The sequence below is a fragment of the Lithobates pipiens genome, unplaced genomic scaffold (genome assembly GCF_037356315.1).
Source record: "Lithobates pipiens isolate NorthernLeopardFrog02 unplaced genomic scaffold, aLitPip1_a1.2 Scaffold_23, whole genome shotgun sequence".
Taxonomy (NCBI): Eukaryota; Metazoa; Chordata; class Amphibia; order Anura; family Ranidae; genus Lithobates; species Lithobates pipiens.
In genome coordinates this window covers 136519244-136538549 of record NW_027507785.1, presented here as the reverse complement: position 1 = coordinate 136538549, position 19306 = coordinate 136519244, and the positions used below count along the sequence as shown (strand labels likewise).

General features: G+C 43.7%; 1 protein-coding gene across 7 annotated transcripts in view; it reads left to right on the top strand.

Moving 5' to 3' along the window:
- Positions 1-19306, top strand: part of ZC3H7B (zinc finger CCCH-type containing 7B) — a 624860-nt gene that overhangs the window by 124495 nt on the left and 481059 nt on the right. For all 7 annotated transcript variants that reach the window (XM_077452416.1, XM_077452411.1, XM_077452410.1 and 4 more), the window contains 3 exons: positions 3771-3830; positions 7695-7734; positions 11944-12122. In XM_077452416.1, coding sequence (XP_077308542.1) covers positions 3771-3830; positions 7695-7734; positions 11944-12122 — 279 coding nt within the window. The remainder of the gene's footprint in view (positions 1-3770; positions 3831-7694; positions 7735-11943; positions 12123-19306) is intronic.

Sequence of the window (19306 nt, the reverse complement as noted above, 5' to 3'; positions counted from 1 at the left end):
TTGTTTTGCCTGACGGTCCTAAAAGAGGACAGGCAACATCGTAATCTACGATTTCTTGGTAGATTCGTCAAGTGAGTGATCAAGCTTTTGGCCTAAAAGAAGAGAATTCCTCCCTCTTTCCTTTTTTTAAGGACCAGGGCCGTTAGTGCTTCTTGGGCAGTGCATCAACAAGCCTCCATGGCTCAGATCTGCAAGGCTGCAGCTTGGTCTTCAATCCATACATTTACCAGATTCTATCAAGTAGATGTAATAGATCATGAGGATATCGCCTTTGTTTTCAATAAGTTTTTATTGTTTTTTTTTTTTTTTTTCTTATGTTTAAACAAGGAAAAGGGCAAGAACAGGGCCAGGCGCTCTGGTCAAATAAATTTGCATTATGTAAACAAATATATATTGAATTCTATTACATACATATAGGTGAACTGGGGATAAATCTTTAAGGTATTGGTTTAAACAAAGTGCTGACTTTCAGGGGGTGGGGTGGGGGGTGATTTCCAGTGATCTGGATGCCCCTGTGGGAACCTGCAGCATCCAGAATCTGAGGGAATCGGAATCGGTGTATGTAGGTGAACATTGTTAGATATCAGAGCTCCAGAGTTGGTGTACTCTTAGTTCTTTTGGGAGCTTGGTGTACTCCTAGTATAGGCTAGGAGTATGTTTAGTGTAATGGATTTATATTACCCAAGATAGACAAGCTAGAGAGAAATAGAAACAATAGTAAAGGGAGGAAGTCAGCTGAGGAGGAGGGTTATTGGGGTGAAAAGGGGAAAAAGGAAGGTGCAAGGAGGTGGGGGAGACAGCGGGCCTTGTCCTGTTGGGAATTTATCAAGCAGGGTTGTACGAGTCAAATTGAGTGATTCATTTCTTAAGGGTTGTTTGCTGTCGAGTCATTGCCTCAGTTTTTCTGAAGTAGAATAATGCCCCCAAATACTCCAGCTGAACGAAAATTTTGCTTGTTTGTCTAGGGACTTTGCTTGCATCTCCTTCATAAGCATGATGGTGTTTATTTCGCCTACCCATTCTATAAGGGATGGGGGAGAGGTAGTTTTCCAGTGTCTAAGGATCACATGGCGACCCGCACTGAGGAAAAATTTTACGAGGCTTTGCTTTTGGGATTTTACAGTCCTGGGCAGTATGGAAAAGAGGACAATAGAAGGGGAGGGTGTCATCGGTTTGTCATATATCTCTGTGTAGATTTGAACAATTTGCGTCCCAAAATGAGCGGAGCACATCACATTCCCAAAAGATGTGGCTGTTCGTACCTTTCGATGAATTACATCTCCAGCAAATGTTGGTGACTGATGGAAACATGATCCTGAGGGTGGATGGCACACGATACCACCTAGATACCAGTTTATAGTTTTTTTTTTTTTTTTTCTTGAGTGTAGCTTGAGATTGATGATTTGTGGGTAAAGATAAAAGCTTTGCCCCATTCTGCCTCTCTAATATCTCTCCCGAGTTCCTCTGACTGGATTTTGGTGTGAGTGTGGTCTATAATTAACTTATAAATCAGTGATGGGGTGCGACGAGGGGTTTCCGAAAGTGTGCCTAGTTCAAACCCAGTTAGGGATCTGAATTTGTTTGGAGTCGTGGAGTTTATGGCAATAGGAGGTTAGGTGTAGTCGGGTGAGCCACGTCACCTTGGAGGTCGTGATGTTTTGATCTGTCACAAAAGTACCAAGGTCATTGTCAACAAACTGTTGTGCAGTGGGCCAAGATTCCCTGTTATAGTTATCCAAGGTATGGATTGTTCTGCCTTCTGGAAAGGCCGGGTTATCGAATACGGAGGTGAGGGAACTGAGGGAGTGGAAAGTGAGTAGCTCTTTTCTCTGGTACCAGCTTGCTAAGGCATTTCTGGTTAGGGGGGACAGATGTGTAAGAAATTTGTGGGATTGATCGTAGCCCCAGGGAGTGCTCGGAGATCAACCGTAGATAGGTCTTGCTCTACTAAGGTGGATGCTTTGACCAGGGGATGGGGGAACCACTCTAGAATTCGGGAGATCACTGCAGATGTATGGTAGAGCTCAAAATATGGTAAGCCCACCCTGCCTTTGGAGGTGGGGGGAGCATAAGAGCTTATAGTTATTTAGATGGTCAGGTTGAAAAAAAGACTATCCAGTTCAACCACAAAAAAGTAGGTGAAAAACCCCAGCAGAGCATGATCCAATTTGCTAAAGCAGGGGAAAAAATTTCTGATCCCCCCCCAAGAGGCAATCGGATTTTCCCCGAATCAACTTTACCTCCTTACTGTGAAGAAACCTTACCGTATTTGGAGGTGAAATCTTTTCCTCTAGACGTAAAGAGTCTTGTCCTCTTTGTTGACTGTAAAGTGAATAACTCAGCACCAATGTTCACTATATGGACCCCTTTATATATTTGTACATGTTGATCATATGCCCCCTTATTCTCCTCTTATCAAGAGTGAATAAATTCAGTTCCTCTAATCTTTCCTCCATAGCTGAGCTCCTCCATGCCTCTTATCAGTTTGGTTGCCCTTCTGTGCACTTTCTCCAGTTCCCCAATATCTTTTTTTGAGAATAGGCACCCAAAACTGAACTGCGTATTCCAGATGAGGTCTTACTAATGATTTGAACAGGGGCAAAATTATATCTCTCTCTCTCTCTGAGGTCCATACCTCTATTAATACAAGAATGAACTTTAATCGCTTTGGAAACCACAGCTTGGCATTGCATGCTATTATTGAGCTTATGATCTACCAAAACCCCCAGATCCTTCTCCACTATGGATCCCCCCAGTTGTACTCCCTCTAGTATGTATGATGCATGCATATTCTTAGACCATAAGTGCATAACTTTACATTTCTCAACATTAAACCTAATCTGCCACATAGTCGCCCAATTAGACAGAGCATTGAGGTTGGCTTGTAAATTGGAGACATCCTGTAAGGATCAGAGGAGGTTATTTATAAAAAGGGGTTCTGCGCCACTGTAAATTTGCTCAAATGGGGTGTGTACATAAAATAGAGGTACACCTCCACCATTAGCCTATCAGAGCCACAAGAGGTGTCATATAGATATCAGATCCTATCCAGAGGAGTGTATATATGAATTACACAGGAGGAGAGAGGGAAGGGAAGTACATATATAACCCCCCTAAAGCTAACTACTACTAATATGCAGAATATAGAAAATAGAGACACACTGCCAACAATATTATACAACAATTCCTGAACACAGCCAATCAGGTACCTGAGTACCCAGTTCAGTGGGTTTGTTCTGATGGCTTGGGCTAGGTGTTCAATTACTATAGCAAACGGGGGAGGGGGGAAGTGGGCAGCCTTGTCTGGTACCGTTGGTTGCATTACTGTCACCTTTTCTTACATTTTATTGCCCCAAGCATTATGAAGATGCTGGCTATCCTTGCATCTGGCAGGACTGGCATTCTGCAGAGAATCCAGCATGGGCTTCCCTTCCCCACAACCTTTCCATTGGCCACAGAGGGCTGTCATATTTTTTTTTTTTTTCTTTTCATAGGCCACTTGTAATGTAAGTGCTCCACTCCTTCATTGCTTGTGAGATAATTTTACTTTCTTGCTATTGAATCATATATTTTTTAATGCATGAAAGTTATGTCGCTTCTGTTCTTTGTTCTATGTTCTTTATCATTTAGATCTTCCCTGACCATTAATGCTAAAAGGGCTGCATGACAGGCATGGGAAAACGCTCCGTCTATGCGAAAGAACTGTATTGCCTAATTTTAAATATCAAGAGTAAAGTTCTACTTAAACTTTTTTCCTGTTTTTCTTACAGCAAGAGCTAGAGAAATTTGGCCTGCTCACCAATGGACTATCTGTGTCTGCAGACAGCAAGGTAATTGTACTTTTTTTATGGTTACTTTTTTCTCGCTTTTTCTTTGTATTTATAAATGAAATTTAAAAATCTGTCCTGTTTTTTTGCACACGCTAGCTTTCATTTCTAGTCCTTTATTGTTTGCCCTTATTTTACTCCCTTCCATTTTTGTTATGTTTGATTTAGACATAGTATAGTGTAGCTTGTTTGGTAACGACAAGTCTAAGGCCCCTGTCATGCGATTGGTCTGTAAAGATCCCCCCCCCCCCCTTTTTTTTTTTTTTTCAGGCAGGTCTGAGAAAGCCACCTATTGACTTGTATGGGCGGGCAGATATCAGCAGAGATTTGTCTGCTGACACCCGCCTTCAATCCGATCAGACTGAAAACGGACAGATGGCGATACGTTCGGCATACGTCCATGAGATCAGATGGAAAAAAACACATACTGTCAGTTTTCAGCCGATCTTCCCATAGAGAACGGGGGCTTTGACAAGTTCGTCCCTGCACAGTAAGCAGAGACGGACCTGTCATCTGCCTGCTCAGCGGGAATCAACAGAGCAATCCCCCGCTGAGCTAGTGGAATCTGCTGATTGGATCCGCCTGTGTGAAAGGGGCTAAGAGTTAAAGTTGGTCTTTATGTCAACCTGCTATGGATGAAGTCTTAAAGCGTATCTAAACCCAAGAACAAAATGTAATATATTCCAGTTTTCCAGTCTTTTAAATATGGATTCACACCAGGGAGCTGTGCTGAATCTAGACAACTAGTGTGTGTTGGGGACACACTCCTAGAACTTTAATGAAATGTTGTGACATTTCAATACAGTTCTCTCAATTACAGCCGTGTAATGTGGTTTGTGTTGCAGCATGCTAGGCTGAAGAAAAAGTACTGCATACAGTGAATACTTTTTCTCATTTAACTGTCCTCATAGGAAACCATGCTTTTTGCATTGTCTTGCAATGGGACTTTTCTGGGTAAGCCATCAGGCCCCAGTTGACAGTACTTGATTGTTAGCTAATCTGTTGGGTCTGTTTATCAACATCTATTATATGTGACCTTTAGTTGACCACGCTAGGGCATAGTTGTAGGTTTTCCTACACCTCATGCCTGATTAACTTTTTTTCTGTGAATCAGGCTCCCCATGTTTTATTTTCCTTTTAAGTTGCATATGTACAACTGGTTTTGTATGCGCTTATCAACCCCTGTGTGGGTGTGTTCTATTTGTCTTTTGGCCGTCCCACAACTTGCTTGATACGGTATGATTTTGATCCTATTCATGTATGTGCCACATTGTTTTCTTTTATATAAAATCTTTGGTAAAGGAAAAACTGGAGCAAAGTTGACAACACTGCTTGGGGTTTTGGTGCAGCACAGGCACAATTGACAACTCTTTGCCAGCATTTTTGAAGTTCACTGGATTTTTAGCAGAATCTCTACAGGCAATTTATTCAAGTCAGCATACTATAGGAAGATGTACAAGTATCATAGAGATGTATTTTTTTCCCCTTCCCTCCTTGTGTTCATTGATGGACATAGCTCTTCTTAATCTTAACTTTAGGGTTTATAGTACCACGTACAGGAGTAGGACACTAGGCCGACAAAGTGCTTAGCATTGCCTATGGGTAGTCCTAGCTGGTATAAGCCCCTTCTCTGCTCCACAGGCGGGCTTTCCTGTGATCCTGCAAGCAAGTTCTGGGTCTCATGGTTTCCACCTTTTGAGGCAGTCCCGTATGCACAGTTCCAGACGATGGGTCTTTAGAAAGAAATCTTGTTCAAGTGGAAAAAGTCCCCACTGTACTTGGACAATTGGATTCAGCTGGACCAGAAGGCCAGGGTCTGGTGGCTTTCTTACTTTCGGCTGGGAAGTAGTCTCTCCTGCTGCATAAGACAGTAGTAAGTGCAGATGCCAGCCTGTCCAGCTGGGGAAGGGGGGGGGGGGAAATACTGGTTTAAGGTTAGCTCAAGGATGCTGGACGCCGGAGGAGGCTCGATCATTGTCCTGGAACTTTTAAGGTGATCAGACTAGGTCTAGACCAGTAGACAAAGCTGTTTCATGGACACCCAGTCAGAATTGATTCGGACAATGCTTCGGCGGTGACCTATGTCCGCCATCAAGGCGGCATGAAGAGCACACCAGCCATCCTGGAGGCCTCCAGAATCCTTCGGTGGGCATAGCTTCACTTGCCCACCTTCTCTACCATATACTAGAGTTGTGCAAACAGTTCGGGCTGAGCAAATGTTTGCCCCGTCCCCTTACATCGCATGTTTGTCCGTTCGGCAAGCACCTAAATCTAAAGGTGCTTGCCCTGCAGCACTGCATGCTGCGAAGGACATTCTAAGCCATAATTGGGCAAAACTTTGCAGAATAGGGGCTCAGTGAATAGCTGGTTATTAAAGAGCGGGGCCAGCCACGGCGTCCTTAACCTATGCCTCATCAGCTGTCAGTGGGCATCCCCACTGACAGCTGAATAAAAAAACTAAGAAAAACATTGCCGGCAATAAATCAAAAGTGGGGAAAAAAAATTGCCAAAAAGAAAAAATAAACAGCGTGGGATCCCCCAAAATCCATACCAGACCCTTATCCATCATGCAGTCTGGCAGGCCAGGAAAGGGGGGGAGCGAGCCCCCTGAACCATACCAGGCCACATGCCCTCAACATGGGGGGAGCGCCCAAAGCACAGTGTTGCCATGTTGATGGGGACAAGGGCCTCATCCCCACATCCCTGAGCTGTGATTTGTGGGGGGCTTTTCGGAATCTGGAAGCCCCCTTTAACAAGGAGGCCCCAAGATCCCAGCCCCCCCATGTGAATGAGTATGGGGTACATAATACCCCTAACCATTCACCAAAATTTTTTTTATTACTTTTTAAAATAAAAAGTGTCCCCCTATGTAGATCCATCGTCAATCATACCGGACCCCCCCCCCCCCCCCAAAAAAAAGAAAAAAGCTCAGCCATCAACAAAGGCAAACCGCCGAATGCCTGGCTTGCCGTTTAACAGTAGTTATATAGGTAAGGGGTGGGGCCACCTGGGGGCACCACCCCCTTGTGATGCCACCGACTGGTGCATGCTGCATCGGTGACATGTCAAGGAGGCGCACCACCAGGTGACGTTGATGCAATGGACTAAAATATTTGCCATGGCCGAAGCATGTGTACAACACCTTCTGCCCGGGATGCTTAGGGGGGTGATTAGTTACACAGCTGCCTATTTTTTTACCTCACCCTTGCCACATGTGTGAAAGAACCCCTTGGGATTTGCAACGTCAAGTGTGCATGAGCAGGCAACTGACATTTTTTTCTGTCGTAACTTTATTTGAAGTGCACAGAGTGCATTGTCCTACAGTGGTGTGACATGTCCACGTTTTTCCACTCCGCACAGCACATTTTGCCATAGCGCTCTCACGATGTGGGGTCAGTTTACTAAAGGGACAGAAGCTGTACACTTTTCACAGTTGGTATTGATTTAGTTAGTATTAATTTAGTTAGTATTGATTTAGTTAGTATTGATTTAGTTAGTATTGATTTAGTTAGTATTGATTTAGTTAGTATTGATTTAGTTAGTATTGATTTAGTTAGTATTGATTAGTTAGTATTGATTAGTTAGTATTAGTTGGTATTGATGGGCAAAACTTTGTTTACTTTGAACTCTGTCATGCACATGGAAATTTTTTTCTTTTAGCACATGATGGTATTAAACGGAATGCGCATTGCTTTATCTACTAAGGTTTGCAGTGTGAATCTACATCTAATCTCGTAATATACCTCAGTATCGGCCTATCTTTGCCCTCTTATTTGCTATTTCTATTACAAAATGATTAATTGTGCATAAATTATATTGATCTAATTGTATCATAATGATATCCTTTCTTTTTTTGGTTCTTTTTAGGCTTCTAACAGTATGGGAACTGTTGATGACATTTATACAGGCAAGTTACTTTATTTGCAATATCCACATAATCTATAGTAATGTTAAGCACAGCAGCAATATTGGTGTGTTTTTTTTTTTTTTTTTTTTTCCAATCCTAGTTTACAATAGCTGAAAGGCATTAAGAAAAATTGAGTAACGTACCTAGGAAAGAAAATGCTATTTAAATTTCTAAATTTGTCATAAGGTCTTTAAAAGTTGTTTAATAATTTCCCCTCAATTCCTGTTTTGGCTATGGGACAGGAAGTAAAGAAAAATCTCCCTAATGGGTCAAAGGTGGCCATAAATAAAAAAAAAAAAAAAAACTGACGGCTTAAAATGGGTTTACTATAATGAAGCCTGGGGAAGAAAGCACAAAGCGTCACGCTAAGTGCAGTAAATCAGAACAATTTATTTAGGCAGGTTAAAACGTACTCTATCCAAAATGAAAAAAATTGAGCCTTTAGCACTACTTTTAGGGGGAAATGGCTATGGGGGGCAGAATCGTTTTGTTTCTACCTGTTCTGGTTAAGTCTTAGGTCTGGTGTATGGGAACAAAATTATTATTTTTTTATTTTTTTATTTTTTTTAAGCTGCTCTCCAAAGAGTAACTGCCATAGTTTAGCATGTCTTGTGTAGACCAGTGGACAATAAGGAAAGCTCCAGACACATTTTTTAAGGTCTAGAAATTAGTTCTTATTACGTTCTATTCAGTGCTTACAAGAAGTTGACATCAATGGTATTTTGTGTAAGTGCCTGCTGATGTGTGATGGTATTCCAAAAGGCTGCCGAAAGTAGGAGTGAGTACCACCAGAGCAAGAACTCTCCCCTTCCTCAAACAACCCCCAAAATCTAAAAAAAATAAAAATTCATCCATGGGAACGTTAATATCTTCTTTAACGTGATTTGTATAAGTGTTTTTTTTATCACAAACATGCCCTGATCCTCCTCCTTCTAAGGTCCCCCGTAGCAAGCCACTGCACTTGTGCAGGCTCGATCCTGAGCCACGCTGTGTGTTCATTGACACACATGGTGCCGCTAAGCTCTGTCCTCGATTCTCCTCACTAGCTGTGATTGGCAGGAGCCAATGGCTCCTGCTGCTGCCTCAGAGCCAATGAGGGGGGGAGCAGTGATGCTCTCAGGCACAGCGCTGGATCAAGATCTTGGGATTTGGTAAGTATTTTGGGGGTGGGAGCAGAACAGAGAAGATTTTTTCTTCATGCATAGAATGCAGTAAGGAAAGAAGTTGCCACTTGCATCAACCTTGGTGGGGATCCACCTGACTATTACACACCTTGGTATATACAGTGGTGTGAAAAAGTGTTTGCCCCCTTCCTCATTTCCTGTTCCTTTGCATGTTTGTCACACTTAAGTGTTTCGGAACATCAAACCAATTTAAACAATAGTCAAGGACAACACAAGTAAACACAAAATGCAATTTGTAAATGAAGGTGTTTATTATTAAAGGTGAAAAAAAATCCAAACCATCATGGCTCTGTGTGAAAAAGCGATTGCCCCCCTTGTTAAAACATACTATAACTGTGGTTGTCCACACCTGAGTTAAATTTCTCTAGCCACACCCAGGCCTGATTATTGCCACACCTGTTCACAATCAAGGCATCACTTAAATAGGAGCTGCTTGACACAGTAAGGTCCACCAGAAGATCCTTAAAAGCTACACATCATGCCGAGACCCAAAGAAATTCAGGAACAATTGAGAAAGAAAGTAATTGAGATCTATCCAAAGCTTTGGGAATCCAGCGAACCACAGTGAGAGCCATTATCCACAAATGGCGAAGACATGGAACAGTGGTGAACCTTCCCAGGAGTGGCCGGCCGCCCAAAATTACCCCAAGAGCGCAGCGACGACTCATCCAAGAGGTCACAAAAGACCCCACAACAACGTCCAAGGAACTGCAGGCCTCACTTGCCTCAGTTAAGGTCAGCATTCATGCCTCCACCATCAGGAAAAGACTGGGCAAAAATGGCCTGCATGGCAGAGTTCCAAGGAGAAAACCACTGCTGAGCAAAAAGAACATCAAAGCTCGTCTCAATTTCTCCACAACACATCTTGATGATCCCCCAAGACTTTTGGGACAACATTCTGTGGACCGATGAGACAAAAGTGGAACTCTTTGGAAGGTGTGTGTCCAAGTATATCTGGCGTAGAAGGAACACTGCATTTCATAAAAAGAACATTATACCAACAGTAAAATATGGTGGTGGTAGTGTGATGGTCTGGGGCTGTTTTGCTGCTTCAGGACCTGGAAGTCTTGCCGTGATAAAAGGAATTATGAATTCTGCTGTCTACCAAGAGATCCTGAAGGAGAATGTCCGACCATCTGTTCGTGTACTCAAGCTGAAACGAACTTGGGTTCTGCAGCAGGACAATGATCCTAAACACACCAGCAAGTCCACCACCGAATGGCTGAAGAAAAACAAAATGAAGACTTTGGAGTGGCCTAGCCAAAGTCCTGACCTGAATCCTATTGAGATGTTGTGGTATGACCTTAAAAAGGCCGTTCATGCTCGAAAACCCTCTAATGTAACTGATTTAGGACAATTCTGCAAAGATGAGTGGGCCAAAATTCCTCCAGGACGCTGTAAAAGCCTCATTGCACGTTATCGCAAACGCTTGGTTGCAGTTGTTGCTGCTAAGGGTGGCCCAACCAGTTATTAGGTTTAGGGGGCAATCGCTTTTTCACACAGGGCATGATGGTTTGGATTTTTTTTCACCTTTAATAATAAACCCCTTCATTTACAAATTGCATTTTGTGTTTACTTGTGTTGTCCTTGACTATTGTTTAAATTGGTTTGATGTTCTGAAACACTTAAGTGTGACAAACATGCAAAGGAACAGGAAATGAGGAAGGGGGCAAACACTTTTTCACACCACTGTAAGAGGTAATGATAAAAAAAGTGTTTGCAAGATAAATGACTATGGTACAGTCCACAAAGTTTGTGATATGGCACTTGAAGGCAGCCCAGTGGAGATTAGAAGCAGTATTCTGTGAAGGCTGCGGAAGAAAGCACAAAGCGCTACTTTAAAGTGGTGTTTCCGCCAAAAAATAAAAAAAGTGTTTAAAATTCTTAAAAAATAAAATTGGAAAAAAAAAATTGTTTTTACTCACCTCTAAATACCTGTTGCTAGGGGGCCCCTCGTAGTCTGCCTTCTTCCTTGCCCAGGCTGGTGACATCACTTCCCCTCGCGCCGCACACGCAGTGGGTGCGCGGCTGTGAAGCCACAGCCGGGTGCCCACAGTACAAATGACGGCGCCGCGAGTGGAGTTGGGAACGAGAGGGGGCTTCGTTCCTCCGCATCGCTGGACCTTGGGACAGGTAAGTGTCCGATTATTAAGTCAGCAGCTGCAGTATTTCTTGCTGCTGACTTTTAATATTTTATTTTTTTTATTTAAATTTTTTTTACATTTTTTTTTAGAGGCACCCCACTTTAAGTGCAATTTTTTTTTTTCCATTTTTCATTCCCTTTTCTTCCATGATCTCCTTACTATCACATTCAGTGTCCCATTTCATGCCAAAGGCACTGTCCTGCATTTTTAAAATTTTTATATTGTCTTTATCCCATTCAATGTCCACTTTCACAATTTACTTATTGTTCTCCATGCGCAAGCATATTTAGACCTGCAGCAATATTCATCTATGCCTGTTTTCTGATTCATGTTTTTTATTTTTATATTCATATACATATTCATGATTATTATGCTATTGCTGTGTTTTCTCCTCCCAAACCCCCTTACCCTCATGCATGAGGTATAATTCCTAGTCCCTTTTTGTTCCACCCTAAGCTGTTTGGTCACTAGGACCCAGGAGTTCTGGCAGGATAGCATATCCAACCAAAATGGCCCCCGCCATGCCTGAAGGAGCGCATGCTCCGCAAACGCATCACCTGCTTACTGACATTCCGACCGGAAGTGAAGTCATTCCCCGGCATCCCATGTGATCCCGTCGGCTGTTCTTCCTTTCCTACCATGCCTATTTTTTTACCTACTCGTGTGAGTATATATGCATCCTTTGCCTAAATAAATTATGATTTGCTGCACTTAGAGTAGCGCTTTGTGCTTTCTTCCCCAGCCTCCATTAAAGTAAAAAAAACCTCCTACTTTGTACGTTAAATTTTAAAATAGGTACCGTAACCTATAGCCTATATTGACTTGTTTTTATAAATGTTTTGAGTTCTTATAATTTTTGTCTCTGAAATTTATTTCTGTAGATTTTCCTTCAGAATCAGAATTGTTCCCATCATCCCTTGGAATTAACTGTCCCAATAACAGTTTAGGAGCTGCTGCACATCTCCCTTCACTGGCCCCTACCATGGCTCCCGCAGCCAACCATTTTATTGACTGTGATGTAATTGGAGATGAGCTGGACTCTTTTCTGGAATTGGAAATGGTGAGAAATTTTTTTTTAACAGGACAGTGTAAATTTTTTTTTTAAAGTGCCCTACACCGACCACCCCCCCCCCCCCCCCATTCTTCTGTGCTCACACGCAAAAGTGAACTTCTTCTGTAACTCTAAACAAGTAACTGATTTATGAATGACACGTTTATGTATTTATCCATTCTTTCACATAGTTTCACATAATCCATTTTTTCAATTGTTGCAAAATTGGTTTAATTGCTAATGTACTTATCACGAGTATACAAGTGGGGATTTGTTTTCTTTATCATGGGATACAGAGTGAGGCTATTACTTGGATATACTTCATCTCTAGGTGGATGGACACTGGTGGGCCAAAGGTCTTTAGACAGGAAGTGATCCCTTATATAACCCCTCCCATACAGGAAGTACTTCAATTTTTTTTTTACCAGTGTCTGCAAGGTAGATGGGCATGTTTGTTTGTGCTCTCTCGAGCTCCTGGTCTTGAAGTCCCAGCATGGCTATAAAATGAATCAAGGAATTCACTGATTTGGATCTATTTGAAACAAGCTTCTATGCTTAGACAGATGGTACCTGAGCTTTGCAAAAAAGACGCAAGGATCCTGCAAGGTTTTGCCTGTAATGCAACCTCTGGGTGCTGGACCCTGCGTAGTGGAATCCTGGACACCACAGAGCTAAGTCATTCCTGCAGGGTGCTGTACAGGTCCAAGGGACTGGACCCAGTCTTGAAGGTCCTCAAGTGACAGGAACCTGCCGTGATGGGTGAAGATTGGGCTCTTAGTTTATAAGGTTGCCTTGCGCCTGGACGGATTAGTGAAATCTCCCCTTATTTACTTATTGTGGGGTGCCCCATGTGTGTGACAATCTGTCAATGCAGCTAAGGCTGGACACCTGTGTAGCGGTGACCGCAGGGGGTAGTTTTGGTCTAACTGTTGTAAGGAGTAAGCTTTCTTGTTGTCTTTTGCTGTCTTAACTTTTGTGGATAGTCCACGAACGAATATTCGTTGTGTGCACGCACACGGGACCATGACCACGTGCAGGCGCAGAGTGTCCCGGCACACTGTGTGGCTGGCATTTGGCGCGTCCAGGGGACAGCTGTGGGGCACAAAGCAGGCTCTGAAAACCTTTCCCTTTCAGCAGTTCATTCCTCCTAACCCGGGTCATGTGAGTCACCAGGTGTTGGTTGGCAAGCTAAAGAGCTTAGCAGGATTGTTGCATAGGGGCTTAGTAAGCCCTATTAAAGGATCTCCCTTCTGGGGTAAAATACTAAACCCAGGTACTCCTTCTTGTGGCTTGCAATGCCTTAAAGAAAGGAGTGGGGTAACACTACAGGAAAGGTCACACCTATGTTGTCATTAGCTCCTCAGGAGCCTAATTGAAACCCTAGTGTCGTATCCCCTGAGACCCCAGAGGCTTCTGGGCGATCCAAGCCGCTGCCCCTGTCCTGTATTGTGCCTACAGTCAACGCTGCTGCTTAACTCATTTTATAACCAGGGATGAACTGTCCTCAACTCTAGCCAGGCTAGAGCACAGGATTTTCTGCCATGATTGCCGCCATCCTGCAGGGTGTCAAGAAGCGTGACAGATTCCCTTCCTTGAGCCTCCTAATTTGGAGCAGGAATGGATTGAGGGAGGGGGATGAGCTAAATGCTAAGGATTCTGTGGAGGGCCTGGCAGATGAGTCTGCTTCTGAGGAATCTGTGCCAGAAGATGTCCAGTTGGTATTAGCCTCTCAGTCGCAGAGGCATTTGAGCCAGGCTCTTACCAAGATGGTTTGTTCTGTCTTTAAGTTGCCTCCTGCAGAGGTTTATGAGCCCTCCTTGTCCTCTTTGGGGTCCCTGAAGCCTCTTCAGGCTGCACAGGCTTTCCCTTGCACCTGCTGTTGGAACAGGCGGTATATGCTGATTGGGAACATCCTGACAGGATTTTTATTCCTCCCTAAGAGGTTTTTCCTTTTATATCCCATGGAGGAAAAGTTTAAGAAATGGAGCATCCCAGCCATAGATGCGGCAATCTCTTCCTTAAACAAAAACATAACTTGTCTAGTGGATAACGCACAGGGCTTGAAAGATCCTGTTGACAAAAAGAGAGTTAATAAAGGCTTCCTTTTCTTTGGCTAGTTCAGCTATTCAGCCAGCTGTCGCAGCAATTGGAGTCAGCCAGTCCTTAAAGGATCAGGGCAGCCGGCTTGATAGGCCTAACCAGGGGGATGATCCTGCTGAAAATTGGACAGATATTCCTCGAGCGCTGTGTTTTGTTGTAGATGCCTTTTTAAGCTTTCTTTACAGCAAGTCTCTCATCTGGCTCTCCTGTCTGTACACATGCGCAGACTTGTGCGGCTTAATATCAGGTCAGCTGAGCTTCCCTGTAAGAAGTTATTGGCAGGGTTCCCATTTCATGGGGAACGCTTGTTTGGTGGTGATCTGGTTAAATATATCCAAAGGATTTCTGGAGGAAAGAGTTCTTTACATCCTGTAAAGAGAAGAACCAGGCTCTTGTAAAACCTTGGGAACTGCCTCAGATATTTCAGCGACAAGGCAGTTCCGCTGCCAACAGGGCAATAAAGCCAGGAGCAAGCCCCAGGGCCAGAAAAAACCCTGGGTCCAGAACTCTTCTAAACCTGGCACCAAGCCCTCCTTTTGAGTGGATGCCCCCACTCTATCGGGTGGGGATAAGGCTGCTCCAATTTGCGGACATTTGGAGAACAATGGTGAGGGACGAGTGGGTCACATCAACAGTGTACAGTTACAAGCTGAAATTGCATAAGGTTTCCTCCTCAGAGGTTTTTAAGATCCAATGTTCCCGCAGACCCTCCAAAAATAAACTTATCGTTTCAAGCACAAGAGCAGTTCGTGCATCAGGGAGTGATCATACTGGTTCTGGTATCCGAAACGGGCACAGGATTTTATTCAAACCTCTTCATGGTTCTAAAACCAAATGGGGACATAAGGCCAATCTTGGACCTAAGATCCCTGAACCAACATCTGTTAATCCAATCCTTCAGAATGGCATCAGTCCGCTCGGTAGTAGCCTCGCTCCAGATGGGAGACTTCCTAGCCTCCATCGATATCAAGGACACATATTTTACACGTACCTACCTTTCAGCCTCATCAGAGGTTCCTGCGATTTTCAGTAGAGAGAACATCATTTCCAGTTTGTGGCACTGCCCTTCGGGCTTGCCACAGCACCTCAGGTGTTTGCAAAGATTTTAGCACCTGTACTGGGTCTTGTAAGGGCTCGGATACTTAGACAATGACCTGCTCAGAAATCACACACTAAAGACCCTGGTACACAGTGTAGTCTGCACAGTTCGGTAATTAGAAAACCTGGGCTGGGTCATAAATACCAAAAAGTCAGCTTGAGACGAGCTTAGAGTCTCAAGTATCTGGATACGGTCCAGGCAAAGGTATTTCTGTGCCTTGAAGGATCAGGTGCGGTAAGGGGCACCAGGCAACCCTCCTCCATTTGGCTCTGTATGAGACTTCTGGGAAGGATGGTGTCCTCCTTTGAGGCATTTCCCTATGCTTATTTCTATTTCAGGCCTATACAACAAAACATCTTGTCAGCTTGGAACAAGAGAGCACAAGCCCTGGATTACCCCATGTCCCTTTCTCCCTGGGCACGCTTATGCCTAAGCTGTTGGTTGCAGGATTGGAACCTGCAAAAGGGAAAGATCCTTCCTGTGTCTTGGTGAGTACTGACCACGGATGCCTGTCTCTCGGGCTGGGGAGTGACCCTAGAGGAGCTCACAGATCTGGAGATATGGTCAAGGGCAGAGCCTGCCCATCAACATCCTGGAGTTGCGGGCAATATGTCTGGCCCTACGGTCCTGGACCTTGGAGCTTCAGGACTGTCCCATCAGGGTTCAGTCCACCAGTGCCACTGCAGTGGCCTCTATCAACCACCAAGGTGTTACCAGGAAGCCGTTCAACTCAGGAGAAGGTGAACCAGATATTAACCTGGGCAGAGGGACATGTGCCGGTTCTATTGGCAGCCCATGTCTTAGGAGTAGAGAACTGGAAGGCAGATTGTTTCAGCCGCCAGCAGATCTGTCTGGGGGAATGGGTCCCTACACCTGAATGTGTTTCAGGAAATCTGCCAGTGATTGGGATGGGCAGATCTATTGGCATCCAGGTTCAACAAGCTACAGCAGTTTGTGTCCCGAACAAGGGGTCTTCTGGCAATAGGAGCAGATGCACTAGTAGTTCCATGCAACCAGTTCTCCCTGGTGTTATACTTTTCCCCCGATCCCTCTCCTTCCACATTTGTTGTGCAGGATTCGGAGAGAGGGGGTTCGAGTCATCTTGGTGGCACTAGCTTGGCCCAGAAGGCACTGATTACCAGAGATCATGAGATTGGCAATAGACGGGCCATGGACACTTCCGCCCAGCCCTGATATTCTGTATCAAGGTCCTATATTCCACCCCAATTCAGTCTCTAAATTTGACTGATTAACCCCAAATAAAGTTCAGTTTCTTAGTCACAGCCTACAGCAAAAGCAATGGTCCGCCGAGATCTTCCAAAGCATCAGAGGGATCTTATTGTTAACCTCCCTAGCGGTAATCCCGAGTCTGGCTCGGGTTGGGATTTTCATTACAATAGCGGTAACCCCGAGCCAGAATCGGGTTTGCACCGCTCGATGCAGGGGAGGACACAGGGATCGTTACTTACCTTGTCCCCTGGATCCAGCGATGTCCTCCGCGCTGTGTGATCGAGCTGTCCTGCGCTCGATTCACAGTGCCGAATGCCGCCGAGCTCCGTTCCCTGCGACGTTACGACGCACGGGAGCGGAGAACGGAGGCAAATTCAAAAAAGTAAAACCACACAAAACACACACAGCACTGTAATCTTACAGATTACAGTGCTGTAGTAAAAAATACACACCCCCTTTGTCCCTAGTGGTTTGTGCAATGCCCTGCATGCACTTTTATATTATAAATACAGTTTTTTACTGCTTGGAATTTGGAGATTGTCCATAGCAACCAAAACATGTCCCTTTTTCAGTTTTTTTTTGGATTTGATTACATTATTGAATAATTTTTATTATTCTTTATTATATTATAAACTTTATCATACCCGGGATGTCCGCTAGACTCTGGTTTGAAGAGATTTCAGAGCGTTATTCCTAAGAATTACAGGACTACAAAATAAAAGCCAGATTTCCATGCAAAATAATTGTACCGCTTTCAGCACCTTATTCCAGACTGAATCATACCGCCAGGGAGGTTAAAAGGTATCAGTCAGGAGAAGGGTGATAAAATTTCCAAAGCATTAGATATACCAAGGAACACGGTGAAGACAGTCCTCATCAAGTGGAGAAAAGATGTCACAGCAGTGACATTACAAAGACCTGGACATCCCTCCAAAATTGATGAAAAGGTGAGAAGAAAATTGGTCAGGGAGGCTGCCAAGAGGCCTACAGCAACATTAAAGTAACTGCAGGAATATCTGGCAAGTACTGGCTGTGTGGTACATGTGACAATCATTCATCTTCCTTTTTCATATGTCTGGGCTATGGGGTAGAGTGGCAAGACGGAAGCCCTTTCTTACAAACAAAAACATCCAAGCCTGGCTAAATTGTTCAAAAACACAAATTAAATCTCCCAAAAGCATGTGGGGAAAATGTGTTATGGTCTGATGAAACCAAGGTTGAAGTTTTTGGCCATATTTCTAAAAGATATGTTTGGCGCAAAAACACTGCACATCACCAAAAGAACACCATACCCACGGTGAAGCATGGTGGTGACAGCATCATGGTTTGGTGCTGTTTTTGCTTCAGCTGGAACAGGGGCCTTAGTCAAGGTAGAGGGAATTATGCACAGTTCCAAGTACCAGTCAATATTGGCACAAAACTTTCAGGCTTCTGATAGAAAGCTTAACATGAAGAGGAACTTTTCAGCATGATAGAGACCCAAAGCATTAATCCAAATCAACAAAGGAATGGCTTCACCAGAAGAAGATTAACGTTTTGGAATGGCCCAGCCAGAGCCTAGATCTGAATCCCATTTGAAAATCTGTGGGTTGGTCTGAGGGGGGCTGTGCACAGGCGATGCCCTCACAACCTGACAGATTTGGTGTGTTATTGCAAAGAACAGTGGGCAAATTATTTTTACTTCCCTCCACCTAAAAGATTTCTGTTTGTTGTTTAACTGAGTTGTACAGTTTATAGGTCACATTAAAGGTGGAAAAAGTTCTGAAATTGATCTTTCGCCTTTTTTTTTTTTTTTTAATTACAAAGCAGAAACCTGACATTTTTAACAGGGAGACTTTTTTTTTTTTTTTTTTTTTTTTATATCCACTGTTTACACTATATTACCAAAATGATTAGAACGCCTGCCTATAAATGCACGTGAACTTTAATGGCACCCTAGTCTTAGTCTGTAGGGTTCAATATTGAGTTGGCTCACCCTTTGCAGCTGTAACAGCTTCAACTATTCTGGGTAAGCTGTCCACAAGGTTTAGAATTGTGTCTATGGGAATGTTTGACTATACTTCCAGAAGCGCATTTGTGAGGTCAGGCAATGATGTGGACAAGAAGGCCTGGCTTGCAGTCTCTGCTCTAATTCATCCCAAAGGTGTTCTATCAAGGGCAGGACTCTGTGCAGTCCAGTCAAGTTCTTCCACCCCATACTCCCTCTTCCATGTCTTTATGGACATAGTGTAAAAAAAATTCCATGACATATATGCCATAGTTTGTAAATGCTGTAACTTTTATGCAAACCAATAAATATAAACTTGGGATTTTTTTCACCAGAAACATGTAGCAGAATGCATTTTGGTCTAAATTTTTATTTTTTTATTAAATACCGTACTACCAAAAAAAAGTTGTTTCTTTTCTTGCATCAGGGGACACAGCGCCACAGTAATGACTATATGGGTTATATCGGCGTTTCAGGTGCTGGATACTGGCACGCCCCTTAAGGCGTGAACTTCCCCCATATAACCCCTCCCACTACTGGGAGTGCTCAGTTTTTTTCGCCAGTGTATAAGGTTTTGGGCACGAGTAAGGATGTGTTGTACTGAGCTCCACGGGCAGTAATCCTTTGAGAGCTAGCCATCCTGACTGGATCCGTTCTGATGTCTGTAATGGACTAAATGAATGGCACCCGGGCCTCGTAATCTGAAGACACAAGGTTTTGCGTGCAAATGCTTTAAGAGCTGGGCCCTGGGATCCAGTACTTTTTGGTAGTAAGGCC